Here is a 13478-nt window from a genome sequence, read left to right on the forward strand (position 1 = left end):
TTGCACCCTAAGGCGCCATAAAATACAAGTGCGCATCAAAAAGTCGGAGAAAACAAAAACGATGAGACTGGAATGAATAAAATGAGAAGAGCGAGGCGTCTAACATGATCGGCTAAGCTGGAGCGCCCGGCCCGGTGGGACGGCTGGCGGCTGCTTCAGGGCGGTAAGGTAAACCTCATGGGTCTATTCCAGGACGTCTGGAATAGTATTGGCAGGGGAAAAGCTGAGCGGTCAGCAGGATAAGGATAAGCACGGACATGTGTTCTGTCACTCACGAAGCCAAGATGGGTGACATCCACACATTCCAGAGATATTTGAGAAGAAGGTTGGTTGAGGCCTCTGCCTGAGGGGGAGGGGAGGTGAGGAGGGACGGCAAGAAGGTAAAGCAACAGCTCTTATTATGACCAAAGTGTAACCCTTGTGAATAACTCAGCACCTGATGCTATTTATAAAAATATAAGGCAGGTTTACAAGCACATGCGTCAGGAGCCATGCTCAAACAGGCGTGACCACAGCCACAATTACTTTAGCGGATTCTGGTCCATCCGCTGCACACCACTCATTTGTTTATGAATCCATCAGCGCCTAGTTAAACATCCGTCTCTCCGGGGATGAAGATTCTCCACCTAACAGCTGTGTTATCTTCACTGGGTCAAAGGAAACAGAAGCCTTCAACCTTTACCCATTTATTATTCTCGGCAGCATATTCGCTCTTCCTGACCGTCAGGCAAACTCTGTATACCTCTGCAAATGCGTCCGCTTTAGCCTAACCTATTGGGAGGCACTCTTTAACTCGAGAGTCACTTTATAGCTTTGACCGCCATAAAGTGTACATTTAAGAAACTCATGGCGCCTACATGAGGTTCATATCCATTAGTTCACAGCGGCAGCACTGCCACCAAAAACTATTAAACTTCATCCTTCGTGCTCAGAACTATTGTCTGGCTAAGAATTGGAGTGATGTATTCCAGAGCCCCAGATTAGGACCGTAATAAATTTCCACTCTGGTTGATAACAATAGGCCCAAAGTGTGTCAAAAGAGATTGAGAGTCAATGCTTCGTAAAACAGGGGGAGAGAGAAAGGAAGAGCAAGAGAGCTGAAGCATAATGTGGCCTAATTGTCCTAAAGGACATCAAAAAGCCCCTTGCCCTTTAGACGGGGAGCAAGCTCCACACTCATTTAGTCATAGCAATTAACACTAAATTAGCAGCGGGGAAGAACACTGCTTTAACCTTATGCCAAATAGGGAATCCTTCTGTTTCTTCAACAGCTATCTAAAATGGAAATAAACAGTCCATTTCAACACAAACCAGTTGTAGAATGTGAGTATGAAGGCAATGGAGGCAAATAAATTCAGGTTTTTTTTTCCATGTCGTGAGAACGACCCTGAGGAGAGCTTTCAAGGCAGCGGAAGAAACATCATTGTAATTATGCCTTTAGTGAATATTCTACACATTCATCCCTTTTGTTTTGTGTATGGAAATGTTCTCATGAATCTTCTAGTATGCTTCTGGATGAAGCTGTCACTTCCACTGCTCCTCTTTGTCTTTTTTATGGATGCACACAGAATCTAATTCATCACTATCCGACTGTAATTATGGAAATTTCTGGAGATTGTTGGGAGTTCTGCAACAGCGGGCCGCTATTCAACAAAAGATCCAGAAGCCTCTGAAGGGGGAGGGAGAGATTTTCACATGAATAGTTGAGCGTGTTCATGCACATGAACAATTTACCTTGTTTTACTGCTTAATTGAATATTAGCCCACGTTTTTGTGTAATCATCTATACACAATTCATCATTTCTCTGCATACATTTATCAGCACTGACTGTATACATGTAAACTGATAAGAATAGTATAATATCCATATCCATGGTAAGTTTTATGCTGTCTAATTGCATTAAATAAAACCCTTTTAGGACTCTGTGCAGCAGTGTGGACTGTGAAATTGCCATTACAACTCTGCCTCAAGACATTTTTCCCTAAATGTATTGTCCTTAACAAATAAAGTTATTATGATTCTGATAGGTTTGCTAACATATTAACACAACCTTTCCTGCAATGTCAGGGGAGTTACAGCAAAGGGCAGAGTTTGCACTGACAGCTGTGTTAGATCTTAGTTCATAGTAAAAGGGTCAGTGGTCAGGCACTCCAACCTTTGGCCCTGCACTCAACCTCAGTTATTCAACCTGACTATTCATGCGGATGTAGTGCTTTGATAACCACATAAATCTATGCATGACCTTAACTCATTACAGAGGTCTGACTCTAAAATGGATGGAACTGGAAGAGAATCAGCCTAAATCCACCTAACATGGCTCCTTCCTGGTTTGGAAACATCTGAAGCGATAATTATTGGACCGTATCGCCTGATTCTTCTCCCAGATCGCTAGTATTTATCAATTCACAGTGTGTCAAGTTGTGTACTCTCACACTGGAGTGGTGCTGAACATCTAACTCGCAGCACAGTGTGCAACACAATGAACAGATCGATAGACCAGCATTCTTTCACAATGCCAACAACATCACAGCAGTCTCCTAATAATAGTCTTTCACCAGATCACTCCTCCGTTCCCCTGCAGCCTTCAGCCTGGGCCCAAACAGCATCTCTCACACAAATCAACCGAAGCCCCGGGGGTTCAGCAGGCCCCAAGAGCATGCTGATCACCCCGACACTCATCCCCGACCACCAATCCCCTGAGCTGCCTCAGCCCTGAGGAGCCCAAACCCTGGAGCTCAGACCCTGCCAGTCAGCCAGTGTGGGTCCTCACTGGTGAAGGGGGGGTGCAGATGCATGTCACTTTGATTCAGTGCCTGCGGTCCGATGTGTGAGACGCAAGCTGTGAAATAAACAAATCAATATTTCTCAAGAGGCACCGTTCTGTCGACATACTGGTATCCCTGAGCATCGCTGTACATGCATTGGAGGAAATGCTGTGGCAGCATGCAATACACGGGTCCTGCTCTATTCTAACTGTACCACCTCACTACTGTGTCTACTCTGTTGTAGTCCCACATGTTTCTGCAGTGGAGCACTTTGCATACACAGTACAGCAGACAAGACTGCATAATGTATGTGGTTTGTGTCACCACTTTTACCCAAAGTGCAAGCATTTTTTAGCATATTTGGCCCCAGTGGAAGACAAACCTCCAGTCTTTTCAGTCATCACGCTATGGGCTGCCCACTGAGCTAGACAAGACCATCATGAACCTGGGCATTGGCCTTTTATGTTACAGTATACAATTTCCTTTCTCTCTTTTATCCTTCCTGCGTCCACATTGTCACATACAAAGCAGAAACAATAGAGAAACCATCCTTAAAAAAATAAGCAAAAGAGCAAAAACCATGGACATGACTAAACAAAAGCAGTACAGATTAGAGAAGCAAGGGGAGGGTTACTTAAGGACTTCCTGTTTCCACAGTTGTGTGACAAATCCCAAAGTCAAATCCCTATTGCATGCAACACACACAGGATTGCTATCAAAGTGCTCTGATGAGAGCAAAATCTATTGACAGGGGAAACAAAGGGATATACAGAGTGCACACGTAAATGAGAGAGTAAGGTAGAATGCTGTCTAACCATGTATAGAAAAAAAGCTTTTAAAATTCATGGAGTGGGGAGTGCAAATAGCACGTGAATATCTTACCAAAGTATGTTGTTATTAAAAGATGTCAAGGGCCAAAGAAGACAACTCATTATAAGTCTCAGTGCAGATGAAAGGATTTTGTATCAAAAACTAATGCTGAATGAAACGTGCATTTGCCAGACTACCAAATAGCTTTAGATATTTTTCTTTTTCTTTTTTTTTTTTTTTTTTTTTTTGGATTAAAGCCGTTAAACAGCAATACTAAAATAAAACACGCAAATCAACAGGGTGCATAAACAAGCGTCCACAGAAAATCAATCATTTATGACTGCTAAAAGCACATCATTTTCAATAGCCTTTGGTGACCAAAAAACAGACAAACACTGATGAACAAAATGAATTGCAAACACATATTTATACCGACTAAAAGAGCAATTCAGTCCCAACAACCACATCACTACCATGAGAATCATAAAACGGGTCTCTTACCAGGTTTCATCATTTTTGAACTCAAGCTCTCCGTAGGTGTCTTCAAAGTCCTCCCCTCCTCCTTTGGCAAGTCCCTCCACGGTGCGATAGGGCACGATGACCGTCCCTCTTGCTCCAGAAGTCCTCAGCACTTTCACTTCCATAATGCCTATGCTCTCGCTAACATGAACTGAGTCGCTCTCGAAGGTGAAGATGCCCGAATGGTCGTCATCCAGAATGGTGACAGTGGCCACGGTGGGGAAGCCCAGCATGGCCTTTGGGTATGGGAGACTGTTGGGGGACAGCACCTCGTCCTCAGTCTCTAGGACACGCAGATTACTGAGGCGTACAAAAAAGTGCTCGTCCTCCTCAAAAATGTCATCGTCTATGATGCCAATGCTAATTTCCTTGATCATCTCTCCGGGTTTGAACACCACCGTTCCCTCTGTGAACTCGTAGTCGGCCCCAGCGTTGGCTGAGCCGTCCTCTGTCTTATAATCCACGTAGATAGTCTTGTTGATGTCACCGCCCTTCCTTGTGATGGTCAGAAGGGCGGCGCCACAGTTCTCGAGGCACTGATAGACAGCGGGCTCAAAGGCAATTCGAGACACATACTCCTCTGGCTCCTCCACGTGCACCTCCTGGACGCTGGCACTCCTCTTGGCCTGCTCGGCGACGTGTTTCTTCAGGATATTTCCTGCGCCCGTCATCATGCGTGTGGCCTGGATGCGGTAGAAGGCACGGCTCTTTTGCTGGTGGGAGAGAGCGTAGTAGTTGGCCATCTCAACCAGCTGATCTAACTCTTTCTCCGGGTGCTTCTGCTTTAGGTCTTTCAGGATGCGGATCATATCACGCCGGGACTCATCGACCTCTTTGCCCTCAATCAAACCAATGAGATTGCTTGCTGCGCCTCCATCCACAAAGTGAGAGTTGACCATTTTGCCATCCATCTCAATTCCTTTGGAGCGGTCAGTTTCTGTTTCGATGATGACACCCCTGTGTTTGTCGCTGCGATACTTCTTGTGCATGAACTTGTAGAAGAGCAGTCGGCGGTCTGCCACCCAGGCGAGGATAACACATATGGGAAAGAAGGCCAACGTGAGTAGACCCTCCCAGATCTGGACCACGTTGGGTGAAAACACAGCCAGGATCATGTAGAGCCAGATGTAAGCGAAGATGCTCCAGCCCGCCGTGATGAAGAACACTCTGAGGTGTTTGACCTTGCGGACCTCTCCTTGGGGGATGACAGACACACAGAGGCCAATGATGACAAACATATTGAAGGCTGCGCTGCCAACAATTGTGGAGGGCCCGAGCTCACCGGCTTTGAACTCATGTCCACAAACCTCGATTAAAGAGAGCAGGATCTCAGGGGCAGATGAGCCCAAGGCCATGAGGGTGAGGTTGGAGACCGTCTCATTCCACACCCGGATAGTGGTGGTGGTTGTCTCCCCATTGGGCCTTTTGATGACAATCTCCTTCTCCTGGGAGGTGATGACCTCGATGGCCGCCATGAAACGGTCGGCAATGATGGACACTCCAAGGAACATGTAGATCAGGGCCACAAAATACACAATGACCCGAGCAATCTTGTCGCCCATGGATGGATCCTCGGGATACCAAATGGGCAGGATGATCCCTGGCACACACTTGGTGTTTCCTTCGCAAGTCCCATTGTTGGGGGTTAGCAAAGGGCTCGGAGTTGTCCGGGCCTCTGCACAAAGGAAGGCTACAGCCACAGAGACCAGCCCAAGCCAGAGGTAGGCGGATGACCCTGGCTTTACCGGCCTTGAGCCCTCCATGCACCCTCCTTCGTCTCAAGGGTCCTTACCACACTAACAGTCCCTCTGGGATCCAGCACTGGGCTGTGCTTTGTCTCCACCCACCACCTGAACACAACAGATAGAGACAGCAAAGGTTACATGGATGATTATATGATTTTAAGTATTCATATTTTGCAGTTATGAAACAAATGAATGTAACAAGTATGCATCTCTGTTGTCAGATGTACCAAAAAAATTGTAGGAATTACAACTTTGCATTAATAGATAATGCATTTATTACTTATTTATTTAACCTGTTACATGCATTACTTGTTAGAAATGAGGATTGTGCTTTAATTTTTAACCACACAATAATTCAATAATTAATGCAATAACATAATAGAATTACTACCCAACCCAAGGCTATTACCAAACCATTTTAAATCCAAAGTTTTTAGAGCTGCAACTGCTTTATCACAGAGGCATGTAAGACTATGCATATATTTCACAGGGTGAAACACACACTGTGTCTGCAGCAAGGAAGAAATTTCCTGAATGTATATGAGGGCAAGTATTCAAATTATCCTTCTATTATGAGAGACTTCAATGACTTTCTGCCTCCTACTTTACAAACTGCATAATCACGAGACCTTTGTGTTATCTCTGAGCAGCGGGCTGGAAAATGCTTTCCCATGTTCAGAAATGCATGAGATTTTCAGATCTGTAAACTACTATGTGAACAATGTAGATAACGTACTTTTTTGGTTTAAAAAAAAAAACTTAGCTTGTGGGCTCATTTCCATACATAAAAGTTTATTTTCAGTTCAGATGTAGGATATGGCACCCAATAATGTGGATTTGAAACTACAGCGTGATTGTCTCAAGTCTCAGGGGTAATACACAGCTCTGAACCAAACAGCTCGCTCAGCAGGCATGCAATGTTGCCAAACTAAGCACTGTCCAAAATGTCGCATTGGCAAAAAAATAGCAGAGGGGAGGCAGGAGACTGTCAAGAGGCAAACTCAAACAAAGGGTACAGATGCCCCGTCCAAAGCCATTATATATTGAGGCCTAAATGCACACTTAACACTTCCACAAGAGAGAAGGGTATTACAATAACCATGTAGACATTGTCCAAATTCATAAAAGCTTAGGCTAAGCATCTTACGCACCTCTTCAACTCTTCTGAGATTGGACTTGACAATTCTTTTGATGGTAACAGTCGAGGCCAGAGGCAACGGGAACACTCGAACAGTTAACCACTCCAAAGTTATAAGATATGAGTCGTTGTAAGAGGCCTTTATTAGGATTGGCCCTCTCCTGTCTCACTGGTTCCTCTATGGTTATTTAGTGGGCCACCAGGTTGGGTGGGGCCCCACTGCAGCTTCCATAGCTTCAGGCCCCTGTGGTGATTTCGGCTCAATTAAAATTATCTCTCAGAGAGATACAGACACTTTTAGTGACAGTTAATCATTCTGTCTAGAATCCACTGGAGGATCACTGTGATTATTACAGTCGCACTTGCCTCCCCTTACCTTTGTTAAGCTAAGTGTAGTTCAAGTCGTTCTAACATTATGTGCCTAAAAGTGCATTCTTGTGTTCTCATTCATGGTTAGGGGGTTCATTACATCTGAGGCTGCCTATACTAAAAGTATACAATATGCACCCTTAATACAGTAAAGCATTTTGGATAAAAGCGTCCAAGCAATTGCATGTTATGTTGTGGGATAATGTACTCTGGATTCTAGATCTGAATACTTCTAAAACAGCACAAGTGAGCAGTATTCTCAGATGATATTTTTGGAAATAGATATCTATCATTGTGACAGACCACCTGCCACTTTGGATAGCTGACAAATTTTTCAATGGATCATAGGTAGTCAAACGAGCGCAGCATTATTTGAAGGATTCACACCAATTTAAAAGCCAAATATTGTCTCTGGGACATGAGTAGTGTAAACACAGACCTAATATCTGCAAAAAACTGGGAAAGATTCTGGCAAGGTGTTGTGTGCAAACTCAGACTGAAGTCTGACGTGACACATTAAATCTTTTTTTGGAATAAAATGCCCAATATTTCTGACAAATGACTGCGTCATCAAGAGTGTTATTATTTTGTCTTTTGAGGGATTGTAACCTCAGTAACATTTGTAATGATATTTATTGCCTCGCTGAAGTCATTCCTTTTGAGGTGTTGAATCCTGGCTTGAAATGAAACTGTTCAGATATAGAAAAAATGTTGATTGCAGGGCATACTAATGTTGAGGCAAGAAAAGTGGATGACAACAAAAGGCAGCAGAGGAGAAGAGGGAGGAAAGGAAATTAAATAAAACTGAATCAGCGCAGCCATTTATATGGACAGGAGCCAGCTATGCCATTCCCATGAGAGCGGACAGAGCAGAGCAGCGACAAAAACAACAGGGAGATAATTGAGTGACAAAGTTGTGACTTGATGAGAAAAAAAGTTGAATCTGAAAGCCAAGGTTTTCACACTGGTTATGGGCTTTTCTTTCAGTCTGAGAGGGTAACATTGTCAGACAAAAACTTGTGTGACAAATAAGCTTTTCAGGAATGAAGGAAAAGAATGCCTCTTATTGAAACCTAGGGCCTGCTGAAATTATACACTGGGGTTTAGGAGACACGGACGCTGTTAACATATAAATCACTGTGTAAACGTTAAACTCCAAAGAAAAAAACCCTATAAAACTGAAGTTACATGGTTTTTCCTTGACAGCAGGGAGAAATAAGTTACTGAGGGCACTGGCAGCCTGAGGGAAGTGCTTCTTCCTGTTTCAGAGCTGGAGGAGCACTGCTGACCTGCGAGCTTCTGTCTGGTTTTATTGCACAGCGGCTAGCCGGGCTGGCCGGACAGAAACTGCAACGGGGCAGAAAAGGACAAGGCTAGGGGGCTTCGGGACATGTTACAAGCTGAAGGCGGGAATGATTAAATGACTAGTCAATTAATTATTCTCATCACACACTGTCATTTTAACGAGTTAACCTAAATATGACAGACATAAAGACCTGTCACAGCAGAAAACTAAATTTCTACGGTTGATTAGTATCAATAAAACAGGCTTCTCCTACTCTTCCACTTTGTAAAATTACCCGCCACCTGGGTTGATTTTTTTCCCCCCACATTTCTGTTTTCACACCAGCTGATTAACAATCAACATGACTTCAGATTAATCCATGAAATTATCTGAAATTCCCATCCTAATAACCACTTGATTTCCAAAAACTATAACATGGACAGTGAAAGGATGCTGCTCCAAAGTGTGAATGTGTGAAACTGATAGTGTGGAAGGAGGACAGTGATGAAAAAGAGCAAGTGTGCTCAGTCAACCTACCCTGGATAAATAGAGGTAAAACAAAATGGCAAACAAGCCAATACCCATGAATCCAAGAGCAAACTACCAGAGTGACACAGAGAATTTAAAAAGAAATAGGGCCATACAGTAACAGTGGACAGAGCCAAGTCAATTGCTGGGTAACTACATTTTCGCCTTGTCCCATTAGACATATAAATTTCTCACAAGCTGAAGAAAACGCTGCTCGGAAAGATTACTTTGTAATATTACTGACTGTAAACAACGAGCATATCAAATTTCTGCTTATTTGGAGTCTCCCTTAAGACATTTTAGATAATAAACTGTATTTTGCCCTATTTTTGGTTGGGGTTTTCTTTTATTTCAGCAAAATGAAAAATGTAGTCCTCATGACTGCAGAAATGCATTACTTACCTGTTAATAGTTGTAATATTTTTTTAAATATTTTTTTGAATATCAGCTCAAAGGTAAACTGAAGTACATACTTATACTATTGCTTGTATGATTTACTACAACAATACTACTGCTACTACAACTACATGACTACTACTGTTGCCACAGCTACTACAACAAAAACTACTACCATTACTACAACCACTTCAATACCACTGCTAATGCACTATAGCTACTATGTTGCTGCTACTACTGCAATGGTATATTCAGCAGCGACTATTACAAAATCTTAATATTACAAACAATACCATCAACACTATCAATACCAAAAGTTGGCAATATAATATTAAATATTACTTATTTGGATAACTTGACTTGACTGATGGAGTGACTGATTGACTGAGTGATTTACTGGTCAATTGACTGACTGATTGATTGATTAACTGATTGATCAGCAAATCATTTAAAAGACATGCTAAGATAATGGTAGGCAATAATGTACAGTGATTACCTTTAGTCACTAAGAAACACCTTTTAGATGTGTGACCTCACAAGGATTTGTATTTGAGATATTGATTTTCTATCCCAGCACAAATTGCATTGGGTGTTAAGTAATAGAGAGTGAATGACTTCATTTCTCATTTCTGTACCACCAGTGGAACCGTGACCCCCTAAATTAGAAACTTCACAAAATAATGTGCACAGTAATTACAAAGCATTATGTTTTGCATTATGGGTATGGGGCTGGACTGTCGCTGGTGTTTAATCAAGACTACTCAATAGTTATCAACAGAAAAAAATCAACAGAAAAGAAAATGTAACTTGACATATCAAAATTTAAATGAATAGTGCTGAATTTCAGTTTTGATATAAGTTATGTCACAGGACTTCAGTTCCAGTACCGGCCTCCTCAACCAGAACCTGCAGGCCTGGCTGACGGTAACTCACTTCACCTTTCTTTTCATGTGGTGAATAGAGTTTGACTACTTAATTAGTCCGGCATATATTGTTCTGACATAAGACCAAAATTAATCTTTGAAGGCCAATCCCTGTGCAGATCCTCTCATATTAAAGCTGCTCATAGCTCCCGTTTTGCACCACTATTCAATATCTCCATGCCAAAAAGCACCAGAATTCAAAACTGCATCCTTGTGAGAAAAAGGCTCAAACAGCATTTAGACCATCAAGTGACAATAAGTCTCAGTTTGAAGCCCCACTAAGGAAATTATTTATGCCTAAGAGCTAATTTAGGCTGTTTCACCAACACTACTCATTCAGAGGCAAAAAAACAACAACTACGAGGTTATTTGTTTTAAATTAATTAATTTACCCTCCAAAAAAATCAAACAATTGGTTAGTAGACCCAAATAAAATGGGGGGAAATTTTTAAAATACAGTGCACGTTTCACAAAATGTTTGATGTTGCTGTTGTTTGAGAGGGATCTCCATCACACTGATGGTGAAAGACACTGATTGGTTGATATTCAATATTCAATAAAAGGCGAATATCGATCTTATTGATCCAACTCTACAGCACTTATAACCTAGGTATGGGCTTTTAAAGGAAAAGGCAGAAATTAAAGGGGGCTTCCACTGAAAATACAAGAGATTTTCGTTGTGTGTGCGGCTGTGGTGGCCACCATGGAGGTCATGGTTTACCCACCTTGTAATTGTACCACCACATGCCTGTCTTCAGCACATTGTGGAGCTGGTGCAGACAGCATTATGAGCCTGAATGCGTGAGACAGTTGCTGAGACGAGTGTGGCTGCTGGCGGATCTCTTTCTCTTAGCCTATTTTGGGAAGAGGGTCCAGTTTAAAGAGGCTATTTGAGATCGGCGTAAACATGGACTCAGCAGCGACACGAAGAGCCTCAGCTGTTGCTGATTAATCATCGTAAGGCCGTTTCGCTCACTACCAATCTCGGTGTTACCTGAGGGGGAATCCCTGCTGCTGGAGGCCTGCACTATAACTTATGGGGGAGTCATACGCATCCACTGTAAATCTTGCTTCTGAGAGTATTATCCCCCATTATGTCTGGCCCATATCCTCCTATTCAAATATGTGTCCATTATTCCCAATCACACACCTGCCACTAAACTCCAAACAGTCGCAGGCCCGCCGGAGCAGAGCCAAACTCAAATATAAAGATTTATGTGTCAAAATTAAAAATCCAGGTGTTCGCCCAGGCGCAGAGAGGACCGACTCGGCGGGTTATAACAACCAATATTCGTTAGTTGCGCTGACAGATACAAATTATTATAATGGCACACCCATTAGACGGCATCACGAATCCATTTGAGCCCAGTGCAATGGATCATATCTGCACAATTATGAGGAGCAATGGGAGCAGATAGATAGGTTAAAGCCCTGACAGGAAGCTCGGCACGGCAGAGAGCGCTCCGGAGTGACGGACCGACATGTAACCCACATCCACTCCACAAAGGCACAGTTCACATCTATCAGTCATCGCCCGTGTACCGCAGGAATTATCAGATAATAACCCTAATAGGCTGCGGTCTAATAATCTCTAACACATTAGAAGCGTATTTGCCGGAGTGACGGTGCGCCGGGTTGCATCACTCATTAAGACGCGGGGGCTATTTAATATCATGCGATGTGCATTACAACCTACCTGGATTTGTATTCCGAGGAGTTTATGTAGACACTGCAAAATAGCTCCTGTCCGCCCCCTGTATTAGTGTTTTTATTTACTCAGAGCCGCCTGCCAAACAGTGTAATTTCGCTGTTTGAGCCTCTTCAGTCAAACGTGCTTCTTGAGCCAATATTCCCTGGTTAAAGCCGACGGTCGTCCTCATGCACAGAGAGCCAGGTTCCTCCGTCTTGTCGGTATTGGCGATTGGATCAGACCGGCCAGAGGTGATCGCCTTTCGTCCTCTCCTGCCTCGGCGCCCTCCTACCCAGATCCTCCCTGTCTGACGGACGGACCGGGTCGCAAAGCTGTCAATGACGAGGTGGGGTGGTGGGGAGTGGGAGGGGGGGAGCCACGGTATTTTAAGGTTGCAGCCTTGGTAGAGATGGATCCTCTGAGCCCATCCACACGGCTCTCCCGCAAGCCGTGAATCAGCGCTCTCCTCCTCCTCCTCCTCCTCTCCGGTCTGCGATAGCGCAGGAAATCTGTGATGTCGCTCTCGGTAGGCTGTGCCGTAAAGCTCTCTCTCTCTCTCTCTTTTTCCTCTCTGCACGGTGTCTACAGAGATGGCACACCGCAGTAAATATTAAAGGCTGTGTTACATTACAAACGCGAGTCACTCAGTTGCGCATATCGGCTGTTTTAAGTGTCAGCAAGGCTTGGCACACCATCGGAATGACCACGATTCCCCCCACCCGACCCCCCTCCTCTGTGCTGGCCGCAAGTCAGTTTCTGAAGCTCGAAATTATTTCTGGAGAAGCGCTTTCCCCACGAAAAGGCATTGTCAAATTACTATTGTTTTTCCCCACACGGTAAAGGTGTGAAATGGTTGCGCCCTGTAGCCCTCCGCCTCCCATTTCCAAAAGTCACACACACACACATACACACACACACAGACTCAGTTGGGCGCGCAGCTACGTCACCATCAGCTGGGAGAAACCTGCACCACTAACCACCAATTTCATCCAGGCCTATAGCCCATCATAACTACTGTTCAAAATGGGAGGGGTAAGGAAACACACAGCCTATAATGAAGATATCCCTTGCTATTTTACCACCGAAATCTGAGCATGTTTATTCAGCCTGGTGGCCAGCTGCTGCTAATTTGAAACACAAATAACTGGCAGCAAGGAGATGATCACTCACTGACTCACGGACATTTGATCTGGCCACATGCCACACATACAACAACAACAACAACAACAAAAATGCCTGGTGTAACACTATGTAAGATGGAAATGCAGATGTGGAATAAAGCCAGAATTTAGTCCCTCATGTAAACACA

At 43.7% G+C, this 13478-nt stretch overlaps 1 protein-coding gene across 4 annotated transcripts in view; it reads right to left on the reverse strand.

Moving 5' to 3' along the window:
- slc8a3 (solute carrier family 8 member 3) overlaps positions 1–12444 on the reverse strand; it is a 102877-nt gene extending 90433 nt beyond the window's left edge. For 3 of the 4 annotated variants that reach the window (XM_030082143.1, XM_030082142.1, XM_030082139.1), the window contains exons 1-2: positions 11205–11326; positions 4078–5945 (exon numbers count right to left, since the gene is read on the reverse strand). In XM_030082143.1, coding sequence (XP_029938003.1) covers positions 4078–5858 — 1781 coding nt within the window. In that variant the 5' untranslated portion in view covers positions 5859–5945; positions 11205–11326. Of the gene's footprint in view, positions 1–4077; positions 5946–11204; positions 11327–12175 lie in introns of those variants that run through there. The other variant, XM_030082141.1, reaches the window with a different exon arrangement.
- Between the last annotated feature and the right edge of the window lie 1034 nt (positions 12445–13478).

The sequence above is a fragment of the Myripristis murdjan genome, chromosome 22, assembly GCF_902150065.1.
Source record: "Myripristis murdjan chromosome 22, fMyrMur1.1, whole genome shotgun sequence".
Lineage (NCBI taxonomy): Eukaryota > Metazoa > Chordata > Actinopteri > Holocentriformes > Holocentridae > Myripristis > Myripristis murdjan.